The sequence below is a fragment of the Lingula anatina genome, chromosome 7, assembly GCF_051362555.1.
Source record: "Lingula anatina isolate TDL-2025a chromosome 7, LinAna3.0, whole genome shotgun sequence".
NCBI lineage: Eukaryota > Metazoa > Brachiopoda > Lingulata > Lingulida > Lingulidae > Lingula > Lingula anatina.
Genome location: NC_141773.1, coordinates 9,561,435 through 9,577,323, shown reverse-complemented (window position 1 = coordinate 9,577,323; position 15,889 = coordinate 9,561,435). Strand labels below are relative to the sequence as shown.

At 36.9% G+C, this 15,889-nt stretch overlaps 1 protein-coding gene across 3 annotated transcripts; it reads right to left on the bottom strand.

Moving 5' to 3' along the window:
• Positions 1-2,458: 2,458 nt before the first annotated feature.
• On the bottom strand, positions 2,459-6,312 carry LOC106152817 (uncharacterized). Of its 3 annotated transcripts, none has more exons than XM_087017848.1 (5): positions 5,541-6,312; positions 3,506-3,559; positions 3,207-3,319; positions 2,906-2,991; positions 2,459-2,577 (listed from the first exon to the last, which is right to left on the bottom strand). In XM_087017848.1, exons 1-3 carry the CDS (start codon positions 5,848-5,850, stop codon positions 3,225-3,227), a joined length of 459 nt encoding a protein of 152 aa, XP_086873974.1. In that variant the 5' UTR covers positions 5,851-6,312; the 3' UTR covers positions 2,459-2,577; positions 2,906-2,991; positions 3,207-3,224. The 3 variants fall into 3 exon arrangements, with proteins under 3 accessions (XP_086873974.1, XP_086873973.1, XP_086873972.1); XM_087017847.1 differs by having other exon boundaries at positions 3,143-3,319; positions 5,541-6,311; XM_087017846.1 differs by having other exon boundaries at positions 2,906-3,319; positions 5,541-6,311.
• Positions 6,313-15,889: the final 9,577 nt, after the last annotated feature.

The window sequence follows — 15,889 nt, the reverse complement described above, 5'->3', positions numbered from 1 at the left end:
TTATATAACTTTGCCTGGTTTTTCTGAAATAGAGAAACAGCATATGAAGTCTTCATGTCAAAGAGTAAGGTACATGATGTTCCTGACCCCTTCCAGTCACTTTATTCTTCAGCCCTTTCAGACCTTTTATCTTACAGTCAAACCTGTTTGTTAACTTTTAATTATCAATTTTATCATTTGAGGGCTTTAAGAGATAAAAGCTGTTGTCAAATTTCCTATTTCTGTATTACTCTGACAGTCTTATTACAATCTTAATACAGATTGGTTAGGAACTGAACACTTGCATGCATTAATATCATACCTGGTACATGCATGTTAGGGTGATATAGATTGAACAAAAGCATGTGAATATCTTTTAAAAAGTTGACCCACCCATATTGGTGTATCTTGGCAAATTGACACCATGCTGGGTGTCCCTTCCCCCTGAGGGCAGTTCCCCTGTCCACCACTTTAGCCTTAAAAAAGTTATTTGTCAAGATTATTCTAACAGTGGCCTTGGCTATTCAAAATAAAAAAGTAAAATACAAAGATACTCTGCCCTGAGAGATGGGACTCCCATACTGGTGAACCTTGACAGGTTCACACCTCTCTTGGGGTTCCATCCCCCAAGGGAAGTTCCCCTGCCCACTAGTTTAGCTTTTAAAAGGTTTTCTTTGAGAATTACTCTTACTGTGGACTTGGCTGTTCAAAATAAAATATGGAGTGTAAAGAAACCCTTGATTACCCATCTATCATTTAGGATGGAATAAAATCTACCATATTTTCATGTCTTTAACTAAAGTTCCACTCAGAGGTGGAGTTCTTGGGCAGGAGAATATCTGGCTTTCATTTTCTTTTTCAATTTAAAAGCAAGTTATTTTCATCTTGGATCATCATTTTCTCATTTTGATATTAAAAAAAAAAGAGTATACTATGTGTGGCTTTACAATTTTTCACTCTATGGTGAAAGCTGTGGGCAGGAGCATAGCTGCCCTCAGAGAAGGGACACCCAAATTATTGTGTATTGTAAGGTTGACACCACGATGGGTGTCCAAGCCTCCTAGGAAACTCCCCATACCAAACACCTCCAGCTGTCAGATTATCTAGAAATAATCATTTCTTTTTCAGACTGGTTCCTTGCAACGCAATAAATGATATGACTAGTAAGGTATATAATGATGGGCTTGTGTGAGACATCTTTTCTTCCAGGTATGCCTGTCTCTACAGTCTATTATTCTGCTCTTAGTAAATTTCATATGAAACAATACTGCCCCACTTCCAGCGATATTTTTTTAAAAATTTCAGTGTTTATAATCAAACTTTGGAAATAATTTCTCTTTCCTTAACTGTTGCACAACTTGTGTATTGGGCTGTGTTGAAAGTTGTACAATCTTAAATCTCTGCCTTGTGGAAGGAGGGACTCCTGGGTGTCCTTAGTTTTTTTTCACACATTTTTTATAATCTGATGGTTTTCTCTGAATTGTTTACCTGTTACTGATAACAGCTAGTGTGAAGTGTTCCCTGTTGAGTGACAGATTTGTGTTCAAAATGAAAACAGTTGAACATGGAATTGATATTTGCATTTATTAGTCAATCCGTTTTTCTGAATATTTGTTTCTCTTTGAATCTTCTTTTATAAAGCAAGCATGATATCGATTTAGTTACATTTTTGAACGATTACACTTGCACTAGCCAATTTACATTGTATGGGCCTGGCATGTATGTATTCTTCTCCAAATTGTCCAGTGTGTTAAAACTTAGACATCTACAATTGTGGTCCCTAATTTACTGCAGCATTATCTTTACAAGTTAAGGTACTGTATGTATTAGCTAGTATGTATGTAGTTTGTATGTGCATGTTTCATGAGTGCATTAAAGGAGTACATAATAATAATAATGTACAGACATTTCTGTCAGGGCTCTGCATTCAGCGCTGTTAACATCTGGCACACTTTTTGTAATAAAACTTCCTGCCATGACAGTAACCAAGAGTTGGGTTTGTTTTTGATTCAGTAAAAGCGAGTGATGTAGAGGTTTTAAATTAAAATTAAAACCCCATGAAGGAAATTTTCTACTTTAAGGGACAGTTCGTAAAAATAGAAACATTATTTGAAAATCACATATGGATATAGTTATAAATGAAAGAAAGTGGATGAAAGTCAAAGTTTTTGAACTATAATCAAAATCCATTTATGGTGTACAGGCCAAATTATTTGTTTAGGCCCATATTCGAGGATGTGGATTTGAAAACATTGCCCTTTTTGCTGGAAAGGGTCCAAAACTTATCATGGTACCATTACTGTGACGTATCCTAAGTTGGATCAACTGAAGGAGTAAAGAAAATTCACTTTTTCAGAAAACAACAACCCCCTTAAGCGTCCCTCCCTTCAACATTGCTAGTTACTTATAAATATTCAAATAACCTTTTAGGAAATTTTTCTCTTTTATTTAGAAAAGAAAGAAAGAGAGACAAAACCCATTTAATAACATAATCAATATTTTATTGTAGCAATAAAAGAAAGGTATTTTAAGAAAATGACATTCTGAAGTGTTCAAACTGGCTGCCACAGAGCTAATAATAGATGTGCACTGATGACCCTGAAAAATGAGAGATGAAAATATTAAAATATAATTCAGTTAAAATGTACTAGTTGTAAAAATATGTTGACAGTAACTCTACAACCACCAGCTCCTGGCTGCTATCATATAATTACTGCTTTCATGTACAGTTTTACCAGCTGTTTGACTAGGTTTTCCTCCAAAACTCTTTAAGTTAACTTTGTTATGATGTCATTAAATCAAGGAAACAAGAAAAGGACTTTCTTGTGACTGTAAAATGAATCTGTTCTTTTATAAATACTGTATTTTTTTTTTCATTTCTAAATGTCTGAAATGATTAGATTTAATAATGAATGATAATAATAACCATTTATGTTCTTGGCCTGCATCTGAAGCAAGATGTGAAAAGATGTAACATCCTCCTCCACCTTGATTGGCAGCAGTCCTTGGGAGCTGAAATATATGACACAGTATTACTTACTAATATGCAATAATAAATAACCTTCTAAGCAGTCAGTGCATCTTATTTCATGTATGAAACTGCATCAAAATATTTACCATTGTTTAAAGTTAACAAATTTGCCAAGTATCATTTTAAACTTACAAAAAGCACAAACTGTGTTGGCAAAACATAAGGAATGTGTATGCACGTGTGTGTGCGTGTGTACATTCATAGTCACATTCCATCAGTGTAATAAATAGATCCCTATTCTATTGCCCCTGCTGCCGTAACCTCTCTCCTTCATGTCTGCTGTTGCAGCCGTCATGTTTTTAACATCAACTGAAGAAAAAAAAGAAACCATACTTGTCCACAATAAGGATATCACATATTCAAAGATATACATGCAATAAAAACAGATAACAGTGAATTAACTTAGTGATTGTGCAAGAGAGTCTGCTTATTGTGTGGGTAAAATTTTAAAGTGTGTTAAATGAATGCCTGTTAAATTGATGCATACCATCTTACCTCTTTCTTTAATGCTCTCAGCATCTGACACACTCTTTCTGTCTTTTATGTCGCCTGAAGACAAAAATATGGAATAAGAACTATCTGTGTACAAATAGGATTTGGGCAAAAATACAGAATTGAAAACTCATTCAAAGTCTATTCATTCAAAAAATTAATTATTTTCATGAAGACCAGATTTAGTAGTATAAGACCAGCTTGCTTGAGCAACACTGTTCGTATGTATGTGTGCATATGTTAGTATGTGTGCATGCATGTGCATATTTAATATGTGTATAAAATCATAATTTAATCTGGGCTCCATTCGACCAGAGTATCACGGCGGGTTTGGGGATCAGATCCACCGCGACATTGTCCAAGAATAAATAAGCAAGACTTAGAATATATTTCCACAAAGTCTGGTTTATTCCTGGTTGAGAGCTGGGACCTCCAGTCAGCTTGTTCAGCTGTCTGGTGTGGCCACGTCCAGTCTTCCCTTCTCAGAGAATACATACAAGTTATATAGCCTATTTGAACAAAGAACAATTAACAATGAACTAAATTACAGGTAGGAGGATGACTTATGATTAAATTATAATTAAAGAGCATAAATGATAAATGATACATCTGACCCATTAATTTTATAATAATACAGTTGTGATAGATCTCCCTTGGTTGGCAAAATTTGTGCTTCAAATTTTAAAATTAAACAATATTTAAATGATATATCTTATTCAGTATCATGTACTCAAACATAGTTTGTAGAACTTAGTCTGAACTTAATGCAACAAAGATTACATATATATATGCAAATGTTACACTTTACTCACTACATGTGCTGCATTACATATTTCGCTTACAACATGAATTTAAAATGTGTCTGTCTCCCTATAGGATCAGTTGCAGGCAGCAACATTGTAGCCTTGCAGACTTGAACCTCTTTCTGCATTGCCCGGCCCCTTCTATCGGTATGCTACATGTACGTGCCCTTACATTCGCCTGTCAACAAACACTACTTCAGCACCAACATATCTACTTATCCTTTCAAACAAAATATGTCACTCTAAAACATTTTGTAGATAACAGCAGTCATATTCATGGAACAATGTAAGTTTACATTTTCATAAAAATTATTACATAAGTTCTTAGACTAGTCTATCTGAAACAAGTTAAATTTACACAGATACAACACATATCAAAATTTTAGTGCAAAAGTTGAGCATAGACAAACAATATAATTAAAAATACAAATATGAGTAAGAAGTTATTACAGTGTTTAACTAAGTATGTCCCTGCTCTCACCCGTGTGGCTCTGAAGGTGGAGAATAGGAGAAATAAATGCTTGACCAGCTTCTCAACTAAAGCCAGCTAGAAAAAATAGGCCTACAGGTCAAAAGAGAAGATTTAAGAAGAGAGAGACCACACCAGGTTTAAACAAGAACTTATCAGTTTCTCATTAAACAAGCCAAGATTTAATAATTGTTATAAAGATGTCTTTTGCCTTTTCCTCTTTGATCAGAGTTTCTGTGATTTCCTCGTTGTTTGTGCCCCAATTCTTTGTTCAGTTTTTGGATTTTCTTTTGCAACAATTAATTTTCATCATAAATTTCACAATATAGTTTGGCATTGTTCTTTGCAGTGTTGAAAGTTATAAGATATATATGTATGATGTCATCTATTGTTTTGTCCTTTTTAAATTTCAAGGTGTTGTCTATCACAAGGGTGCCAAGTCCATGATTTATTATAACATTGCTGAATCTTTTCAGATCTTCTTCAGATTTGCACACTGTTTCTTCTAACATATTTATCCTCGATTCTCTTTTTGAAATTGTGCTTTCCAAACTCTGCATGGTTTTTAGGTTCTGGTCCAACTGTGATTCTTTCCTTTGGGCCTCTTTAGTAAGTTTATGGCACTCACCTTGTAATAGTTGCAGTTCTGTTTTGGAGGTTGCAGATAAGTCTATAACATCAGCCAAATTTTCACACTCTTTGAATGGTAAATCGGTCCGGATATTGATTTTTGAAATACTATTTTCTTCTGTCACAGGTAACTTACTTGTGTCTACGGTTTCTTCAGATAAAGGAACAGCCCTTCTCATTTCTCTCTCTTCCAGCCATTTTTGTTTTCTCTGTTTATATCTCCTTATTCTAGATGGTGTCTTTTTCTTCTCTACTTTCATTGCTGAGAGGGTGTTGACCTCACTGCTCATCATTTTCGGTGTCCTTGGGTCTGTTTTCCACTTCAGGGTAATGAATAGTTCTTCACCCACCTTACTCACGCTGTACATTGATGGTACTTGGTCGACTTCCAGTAGAATATTAAAAATATCTGCTGGTAAGATATTTTGTCTCCCAAGTCTTTCCATCTTTGTTCTGTGAGGTACTGGGGAAGTTGAAATGCCCACAGGTTCTCCAACAGTTATCACGGCGGGTTTGGGGATCAGATCCACCGCGACATGGTCCAAGAATAAATAAGCAAGACTTAGAATATATTTCCACAAAGTCCGGTTTATTCCTGGTTGAGAGCTGGGACCTCCAGTCAGCTTGTTCAGCTGTCTGGTGTGGCCACGTCCAGTCTTCCCTTCTCAGAGAATACACACAGGTTATATAGCCTATTTGAACAAAGAACAATTAACAATGAACTAAATTACAGGTAGGAGGATGACTTATGATTAAATTATAATTAAAGAGCATGGTCGGAGACGTCTGGCTATACTAACAGAGAGACCACTGTCTGACCATCTCCTTTGAAGTTAAATGATACATCTGACCCATTAATTTTATAATAATACAGTTGTGATAAGAGCATGGGGAAGCATGTGAGAGGCGAGATATACATGTATTACAAGGACCAAAACTTTCACCCTGAAAATCAACAGCTACAAGGACCAAGACTTGCACCCTGAAAATCAACAGCTATAAGGACCAGGACTTGCACCCTGAGAGTCAACAGCTACAAGGACCAAGATGTGACTTGCACCCTGACAATCCCTATTTGCATTTGAATAAACTTGTTTTATTTTTTATAAGTAGATTTTGCCTGTAAACAACATATATATATATATATATATATATATATATATATATATATATATATATATATATATATATATATATATAAAAACTTGCACATTAAAAATAAAACAATACATTGTTAAGTTGCATATACCTCTTACACTTTAACTAACTTCATGTGGTTAAAGCCTAAAATGATTACACAAACTGCATTTCTATATACTGATAACTAATAAATATTAATATTAGCAAGAGCACAGCTCAAGAACATATTTTTTCATCTCTTAGAAGTATTGCAGAGGTTGTGATAGTGGTCATTGCCACACAGCATTTGGCAATGATGGGTGCTTTTGTTATGATAATTGCAGGTGAAGGCATGGCAAAAGGATTAATCCTGGTCCTATACATTCTATTCAAGCCTAAAAGGAATTAATAGAGTTTTCAATAGAATATCTCTAAAAAATTTCTTACTACATTTATTGCACGCTCACACACATACACACTGAAATTAATAATAATAGATAGCAATATTTGTAATAGGTAAACTTAAACAGCACCATTTACCTTAAACTGCACTATTTATACTTAATTCATGACAGTATTGATAAACAAAGTTTATCTGGAATTGAATTTTGGGCAAAGTTGCACACCGATCATTCAATTAAAAACCCAATTTGAATCAAGGCCTGAAAATGTTAGAAAACGCATGCAAGTCAGGGAACCACAAATTGTGGTGTACCCACTATCATGCCCTAATCATTGAAGGTTCTGTTTCATTTAATGTACAATAATTATACATTTTAAAAGATGAGTTTTACAGATGATCTTCATCTTCCCATTATATAGTAATTACATTTACTTGATCTTTTCCATATGAAAAAGTTGTGATTTTTACAAATATTGTATTCAGTATTTTCCAAGTCATAATTTCTAAAAATCAGATCATTCCTATGGGATGGTACAAACAAAATTATAAACATACTTCTATATAGTTATATTCTATTCAGTAAAAGTACAAACAAAATTAGAAACATACTACTATATAGTTATATTCTATGCAGTAAAAGCACCACAAATGCTATAAAGAATAAGTATTGTACTTATGAAATGATGTACCTGAATGTTTGATAATTTTTGCCCATCAAAAAGATTGAGTGTTTACTATATGTTCTTTATTTTTGTGAAACAACTGTAATTTCCTTTTAAAGGCCGGCACAAATTAACTTAAAAGTGATGCATTTGCAGGTGTGTGTATGTGTGTGTGTATGTGTGTGTGTGTGTGTGTGTGTGAGAGAGAGAGAGAGAGTGAGAGAGAGATGAATCATATATAAACATCGACTAAAGGAGAGAAAGAGAAAGAGAGAGAGAAATTAATCATATGTAAGAAGCGACTGAAGGACCTCCACAGAATAAGGACCTGTAGATTTATTTCTGGTACATGAAGTGCAGGTCCTCTGGACCTTCAGCACCTTCAAAGTTTAAATTTGCAATACACAAATGGAAAATAAAGGTATGATAACAAAACACAGATGCTAGCTGCCATATCCTCAAGAGCATTAAGGTTGGTTCACCCTAACCAGACTAAAAACCAAAGTTTTGCTGGCAAAAACAATTCCATAATGGTCAATACCAACAGTCCCTTAAATGATTATTTGGCTATCACTTACTGACAAGACATGCAAACACACATATTATTCATCTGTGTTTATAAATTGCCATTTTTATGACACTATTCCACCCAAAATGCCAAACCAATGGCGCAATAAAACTTATTTTGGGTTAATGTTTTTTTTTCTCAAAATTGATACAATACATTTGCACACACACCCACACCCCGCAGGAAAAAGTAAACATGTTTAAAGCCAAATTTAAGATTCATATATATTTTAAAACATGCCTATGGTTAGTTTACAATGTTGTATCTTTCACAACTTCTAGTACCAATTTTGCTACTCGCCAGTAACTATAAGAGAACATTCATTGAAATCGATGCACAGATATTCCTTTGGTGTATAAAATGTTACATAATTATATACTTTATCGTCTCGTTAAGTTTATTAGTATAAAACTCGAAAGGCCATTGTATAAACACGTATTCTACATCTTACCGGTCTCTGGGCTACTTTCTCTTGGAGCTGCGCCCCCCTCCCCTCTTTGAAAACGAGGCCAAGTCTAATAATTTCCTAAATAACCGCCATGCGAGCTAGCCGTCTGCTCCCACAGGGTATTCTGTACATTATTATGTAATTCAGGTGACAAATGATCATAGAGGTCAGTAGAAGATGGAGAAGACAGATATTTAGGGTACGTTGCTACAATTGCCACATCTCAGCCAAAACTTAAGCACAAAAAATGACATCAAGTTGCAGGGTATGAAATTCGTATAAATTTGAAGCCGGACAGCCAGCTGGCAACTTGAAAAGTATCCAGCTCTGACCAAAAGTAGCCAGTCCTGAATTTTTTTGAAAATTACCTGATAAAACCAATTGCAGGCAAGAACGATATTGAAACAGGGACTCTTAGTCTCAAAGTGAATTTATTCAAGTAGATTCTTCGGGGTCCGCCATATAGATAAACGTCCCATTAAAATATTCGTCCCGATAGATACCAATCGGCAATCCTCGGCTTATTCCGCAAGCTCCATACTAACCTCGGATGTGATAGGCGGAGAAATATGCACCAAATCCATGCATTTTGTCCGCCGGAAATGCCTTCTCACTCAATCGATCATTACGCTCATAAAGATGGCTGTCAATACCCCTGATTTTTATGATGCTTTACAGTTTGCCAAACAATGCACTAAGATTGACTTTGATTTAAAAGATAAATAGATACAGGCGTTGAAAGAATTAGGTTTAAATTAGCGCGAGGTTGAAAGTAGTTCCTTCCCAACAATCAACAATCAAATATGGCTGCCTCCGTATTACGTCCGAGGTTATTGTCGAGTGCGGAGACATCCGAGTAGTTCCTAGTGGATAGATACGTCTCTATACATACACGTCTCAATAGATTTACGTCTCGTTAAATTTACGTTCCGATAGATCAACCAACAGTTTCCTATAAACCCACGTATCTTTAGATCCAGGTACTGCTAGATCCATCTATCTGACATCGTAATTAATCGGCTAAAATGCCGATATAAACTTGAGATACAGGTATGAATCTTAAACTTTCGAGAGATAGTCTGGATGCGAGTACTGACCCACTCAGTGAGATGACTTAATTACAACCTGATATTTATTTATTTATATATTTATTAGGTGTTCAAACAAGACATAGGCCTACATGTACGTTCGCGTCTACACGTCTTTACTACCGTTTACTATCATTTAGGCCTACTCCATTCCGCAATGTACGCACGTATAACTTCATCAATGTAAACTACTTGGACATAAAAACGACACAAATTCGTTATTATGTCCAAGATGTAAGTAACTTCTATATATATATATATATATATATATATATGTATATATAGCCGATTTTTGCCTGCAAACTTTGGGTATGTTTGTCAACCATACAGTAATGATTTCTATCAAGTGTACTGTACAAGACAGTTATCAGGCAGAATCATTCATGAAATGCCCAAATAAATCATACACAGTATAAAATAAGAAGGGTTTACTTGTAAAACTCTTAACATTATTTCATCAACTTATAGTAACTTACAGTAACTGGCTCGCGCTGCCAGTTATTACGCTGCGGGATATTCAGCGCACAGACAGTGATCATAAGACATACCGCGAATAGAAAATAGAATTTAGAAAATAGACATTGCATGTGAACGAAGCCTTTGTTACTAGAGCACTTAGATTTTTAAGCAAATAAATATTCAGTATTCAGCCTGTTATGTGGATAAATTTTGTCTTGTGAAGTTCTGGAAGGTGTTCACTTTCATAATTTGGTGGTAAGTTTGCTTAGACTTCATTTTGGGACCACATGTTTTGTACCAAATGTAGGCCACTCTTTTCAATGCAATCCAGGAAGAGAGTATGCAACAAAAATTTCCTTTTCAAGATTTTTGTTCTTAAGTTCTTATAAAACATAACCTGTTCGTCGGACAGCCCACCCTGCAAATTCACTAGTCCGAACTGAATTTTTACTTGTGGAGCCCTGCTTTGGTGTCATCATACACTTTATTTGACTGTCTGATACCTTCCTGTGTTCTTTTCTCACGTGCTGGGACATCACATACATTATTAGCACCAAAATACTTTCAGAGGGTAGACTGCGACAGGGGTAATCCTGACTGCGACTTAGGCGCAATCTTGTATAATCCACGTGCGTCGTGACGTCATTCAATTAATTTTTTTATGAGAAAGACATCGTACAATTATAATTACAGGGCTAGACACTAACTTTTATGAGCACCTGTCCTTCGGACAGGTGCTCATAAATTTGACCTGTCCGATTTTCAATCCAACCTGTCCACAAAACCAATAATTTTTTTCTATTCATACGTTTGAACTTTGTCAATTTATATGTGTGGTCATACATTTAAATTAATGTATATATTACCAAAACATTCAATCATATGAGCCCCGAAAATGCACCTTAAAGTGAATCTATGTTCAGATTAAAATTTGTTTTTTCATACTTGTGAACTCCTGAAGATTTAATCTTGCATTTAAGTCTGATAATTCACATCAGGGCTTCTCCTAGGATTTGGGGTACAGGGTCTACTAATTGTAAGTCTGCAATTTGATAACAGATTCACATGAAGTTTAATCAAAGCTAAAAAAAAAAAAACCCTGAGTGGGAAGTGGGGAGGGGGTACAGTACTGTTAAATTAATTTTATTAAAATATTCAAAATTTATAATATTTGAATAAATTTCAATGAAAATTAAAGAAATTTTATAATACTTTACTTATATTTATGTTAACAATTTAACTTTTTAAGGGGTTATCACGTGTTTGATTTTTTAAACATATATGAACTAAATAAAATCAGTATAAAAAAGTTCCCCTTCTTTTTATTAAAATTCTCATATTTGTTATTACTAATTTCTTCCTTACATCAATATCACACTGGTATATGAGAGCAATGTTAATTTATCATATTCCAGCACTAAATTTTAAACTGTAAATAACAGTGGTGATGCTAGAGTCATTAAAAAAAACATCATACATAATTTCAGGTAATATTTTGGCAAATAAACAACATTTCAACAAGATCTTCAGTCCCAAAGATTTCACTTTCTATAGTGAGCAGATAGCATACAACGTGTTTGATTGACAGGCAGTTTGTTGCCGTGACAACGAACTAGATATAGCCAGTTCATCCAGTCCAATCTGGCTCCAGCACAGTACTTGTGTAGTTTCTGTTTTTGGAAGTGTCTTTATTACTAAACCACGTAAATTTTTAACTAAATAAATGTTCAGTAGTGAACCTGATATGTGAATAAATTTTGTCTGCTGAAGTTCTGGAGGGTGTTCACTTTCATAATTTGGCGGTAAGTTTGCTCAGACTTCGTTTTGCGACTGCATGTGTTTTGTGCCAAAAGTAGGTCACTCTTTTTCAATGTCGTCTAGGAAGAGGCAAAAAGACGTTAGTATGCAACAAAAAATGATTTTTAAAAGATTTTTGCTCCAAATTTCTCATAAAGCATGACCTGTCCGTCGGACAGCCAACCCTGCAACTTCACCTGTCCGAACTGAATTTTTCCCTGTCCCGGACAGGCGGACAGGCGCTAATGTCGAGCCCTGAATTACAGATTATAGAAGAAGCAAAACTTAAACTGTGTAATTAGACGATATTGTGTGAATTTGAATGACCACACATCGTTCGTCACTTGTCTCAGAAACAAGCATATAAATGCTGCGTTTGATACTTTGTAACAGATGTTTCATAACACGGGTCTTTGCGTTAGGCATGCAGGGAACACATTAAATAACCATGTACTTTCGGTTTTCGTTCATTTTTTGAGAGTGTCGATTTCTTGAAGGGCTAGCCTCATTGTTTTCGTTTTATTTCAGCCAAATCTGCTTAATATGAACGTGCATATTGATATACAATTATTTTAGAGGCCAGAAAATGGCCAGACCGACGGACTGGCAAATTTTGGAAAGGGACCGCCCGGGTGACAATTGAGCCGTCCCGGGCTGCCAGTCCTTATTTCCTACCCTGCTTTAAGGTTGAAAACAAAGGGGTTGATTGCTGTTGATATTTAGCAACGGTTGCCATGGAAATAATGAATGAAATATAGAAAATAATATCTTGTCAGATTTTTCTTGGCATACTGTAAATTTCCAGAAAATTTCAAATGGATATTTTACTCCATTCAAAAGTTATGCCAATTTTGTTTTATTTATTGGGCAATGAGGTGACACTTTTGGCTTCCACTGTTACATATATGCTTGGATACCAGACTTTTTCAAAATTTTGTGGGCGACTAGCATTCTTTTAAATTTAATACCTTTTGATTGGCTTGCTTTATTTCCAAAAAATAAAATGTTTTGGAAAGCTCATGAATTTTTCTATCTGGCTCAGGGATGCTAGTCTTCCGGTTTTTACCGGAATTCCGGTTTTTTGCGTCCAGTTATAAAATTTTCTGGTACTATATTTTGTTCCGGAATTCTCGTTTTTAACGTGGTCGCGGACTGGACGAACGATGCGTCAGAGGAACGTCGCATTTCAACCATTGCGACAGAGCTGCGTTTCAACACAATATCTAGTCACAACCGTAGCACGTGATTTATTTATGGCGCTTGATTGGTTGGAAATGTAGGCTTTAATGTCGGCACCCATGTGGAAAGTTTTGACACCGCGTGCGCGGAATTTTGAACTAAACCAAACTAAATGGATTTCGCGGAGAGGGGAACAGACGATATTAGCCATTACCAATCTTTGAAAATGATAAATGAAAGGGATTAACATTTAGTGACTATCATTATCATGCTGGTGATTATCAAGCTTACGTGAGGGATCATTACTGTCTACTATGGGTGGTAGGTGTTTATGTACTGATGGCACTTCCATCTTGTCAGTGTCAAGATTATCCTTGGAAACAACTGTTGAAAATTACCATGAAGTTGTGATGACATATATTGCAATATATTTATTAAATAAAATTTGAAATATAGTAATTGTTTCATAATCAATTTGTTCCCCCCCCCCCCCCCCCCCCCCCCCGTCTTTGCCAAAAAAAAGTTCAGGTTTTCTTTCCGGACCCCACTAGCATCCCTGCTGGCTGATATTTATCTTACTATCAAAGTTGACCTGACCTCTCCAGTGGAATGAAACAAGGCAAGATCTAGATCATCAAAATGCCCTACAAATAACTGTTAAAGGGATAACAACTGGTTGTTTTGGCAAAGAAAGTATATACCTCGGGAAAACAATGATTTTCCAAAAATCCCATACCCATACTAACAAATGTTTAATTAATCCATTCCAAAATTCAAAGCTAGTCCATGTTTTTCTTTCTAAAAAGTTTTTTTCTGGTAATAATCTGTAAAGTGATTCTTACAGAGGCATAAACAGCCACCTGGTTTGTTGGCAAGCATTGTAAAGTCTGCTACTGAAGAAAATGTGGTGCTTCATTAAATATGTTCATATTATTTCAAGGTTGAATAAAATTTTATATATAAATGCCAAAATAAGATGTTGTAATGATCTACATACTGTATGTTCTTGCAGAGTTTTTCGAGAATGGATGAAAGTGAACATGTTGGCTTTAAATGATAGTATGACTTAGTTGATATGGTTTACATCAATGTTCAAGGCAAATAGGAAAAATGCAGCAAATGCCAACATTGCATAGGAGATGTTCTTATAAAACCATCTAGTTCTGTAAAAGAATGCCAAAATATGATGTTGTAATGATCTGCACATTGCTTTATGAAATAGTTTTTTTTTTCATCTGATTTTCTTCTTTTACTTTCAGGGACTCCCGGCTACTGAATTTCCAGGAAATAGGATATATGCTCCATGAAAGATCTACGGTTCAGATCCAGACTGCCATGATGCTGTCAGACTTGGTTGTCCAGCCATGTAGCTGGCAGATTGGGTTGTCCTGCTATTCTGATGTCAGTCTCTGTTGTCCGGCCATGTTCTGGCAGTCTCAGTTGTCCTGACATGTTGGCAGTCTCGGTTGTCCAGTCATGATGCTGGCAGACTTGGTTGTCCTGCCAGAGTTCTCGCAGATTCGACTGTCCTGTCATTCTGATGGCAGGTTCGGCTGTCCTGCCATGAAACTGGCAGTCTACATGGTCCTGCCATGTTCTGGCAGTCTCGGTTGTCCTGCCATGTTCTGGCAGTCTCAGTTGTCTTGTCATGTAGCTGGCCGACATTGGTTGTCCTGCCAGCATTCTTGCAGATTCGGCTGTCCTGTCATTCTGATGGCAGGTTCGGCTGTCCTGCCATGAAACTGGCAGTCTACGTGGTCCTGCCATGTTCTGGCAGTCTCAGTTGTCTTGCCATGTAGCTGGCAGACATTGGTTGTCCTGCCAGCGTTCTCGCAGATTCGGTTGTCCTGTCATTCTGATGGCAGGTTCGGCTGACCTGCCATGAGACTGGCAGTCTGCGTGGTCCTGCCATGTTCTGGCAGTCTTGGTTCTCCTGCCATGTTCTGGCAGTCTCAGTTGTCTTGCCATGTAGCTGGCAGACATTGGTTGTCCTGCCAGCGTTCTCGCAGATTTGGCTGTCCTGTCATTCTGATGGCAGGTTCGGCTGACCTGTCATGAAACTGGCAGTCTACGTGGTCCTGCCATGTTCTGGCAGTCTCAGTTGTCCTGCCATGTTCTGGCAGTCTCAGTTGTCTTGCCATGTAGCTGGCAGACATTGGTTGCCCTGCCAGCGTTCTCGCAGATTTGGCTGTCCTGTCATTCTGATGGCAGGTTCGGCTGACCTGTCATGAAACTGGCAGTCTACGTGGTCCTGCCATGTTCTGGCAGTCTCAGTTGTCCTGCCATGTTCTGGCAGTCTCAGTTGTCTTGCCATGTAGCTGGCAGACATTGGTTGTCCTGCCAGCGTTCTCGCAGATTCGGCTGTCCTGTCATTCTGATGGCAGGTTCGGCTGTCCTGCCATGAAACTGGCAGTCTACGTGGTCCTGCCTTGTTCTGGCAGTCTCGGTTGTCCTGCCATGTTCTGGCAGTCTCAGTTGTCTTGCCATGTAGCTGGCAGACATTGGTTGTCCTGCCAGTGTTCTCGCAGATTCGGCTGTCCTGTCATTCTGATGGCAGGTTCGGCTGACCTGCCATGAAACTGGCAGTCTACGTGGTCCTGCCATGTTCTGGCGGTCTCAGTTGTCCTGCCATGTTCTGGCAGTCTCAGTTGTCTTGCCATGTAGATGGCAGACATTGGTTGTCCTGCCAGCGTTCTCGCAGATTTGGCTGTCCTGTCATTCTGATGGCAGGTTCGGCTGACCTGCCATGAAACTGGCAGTCT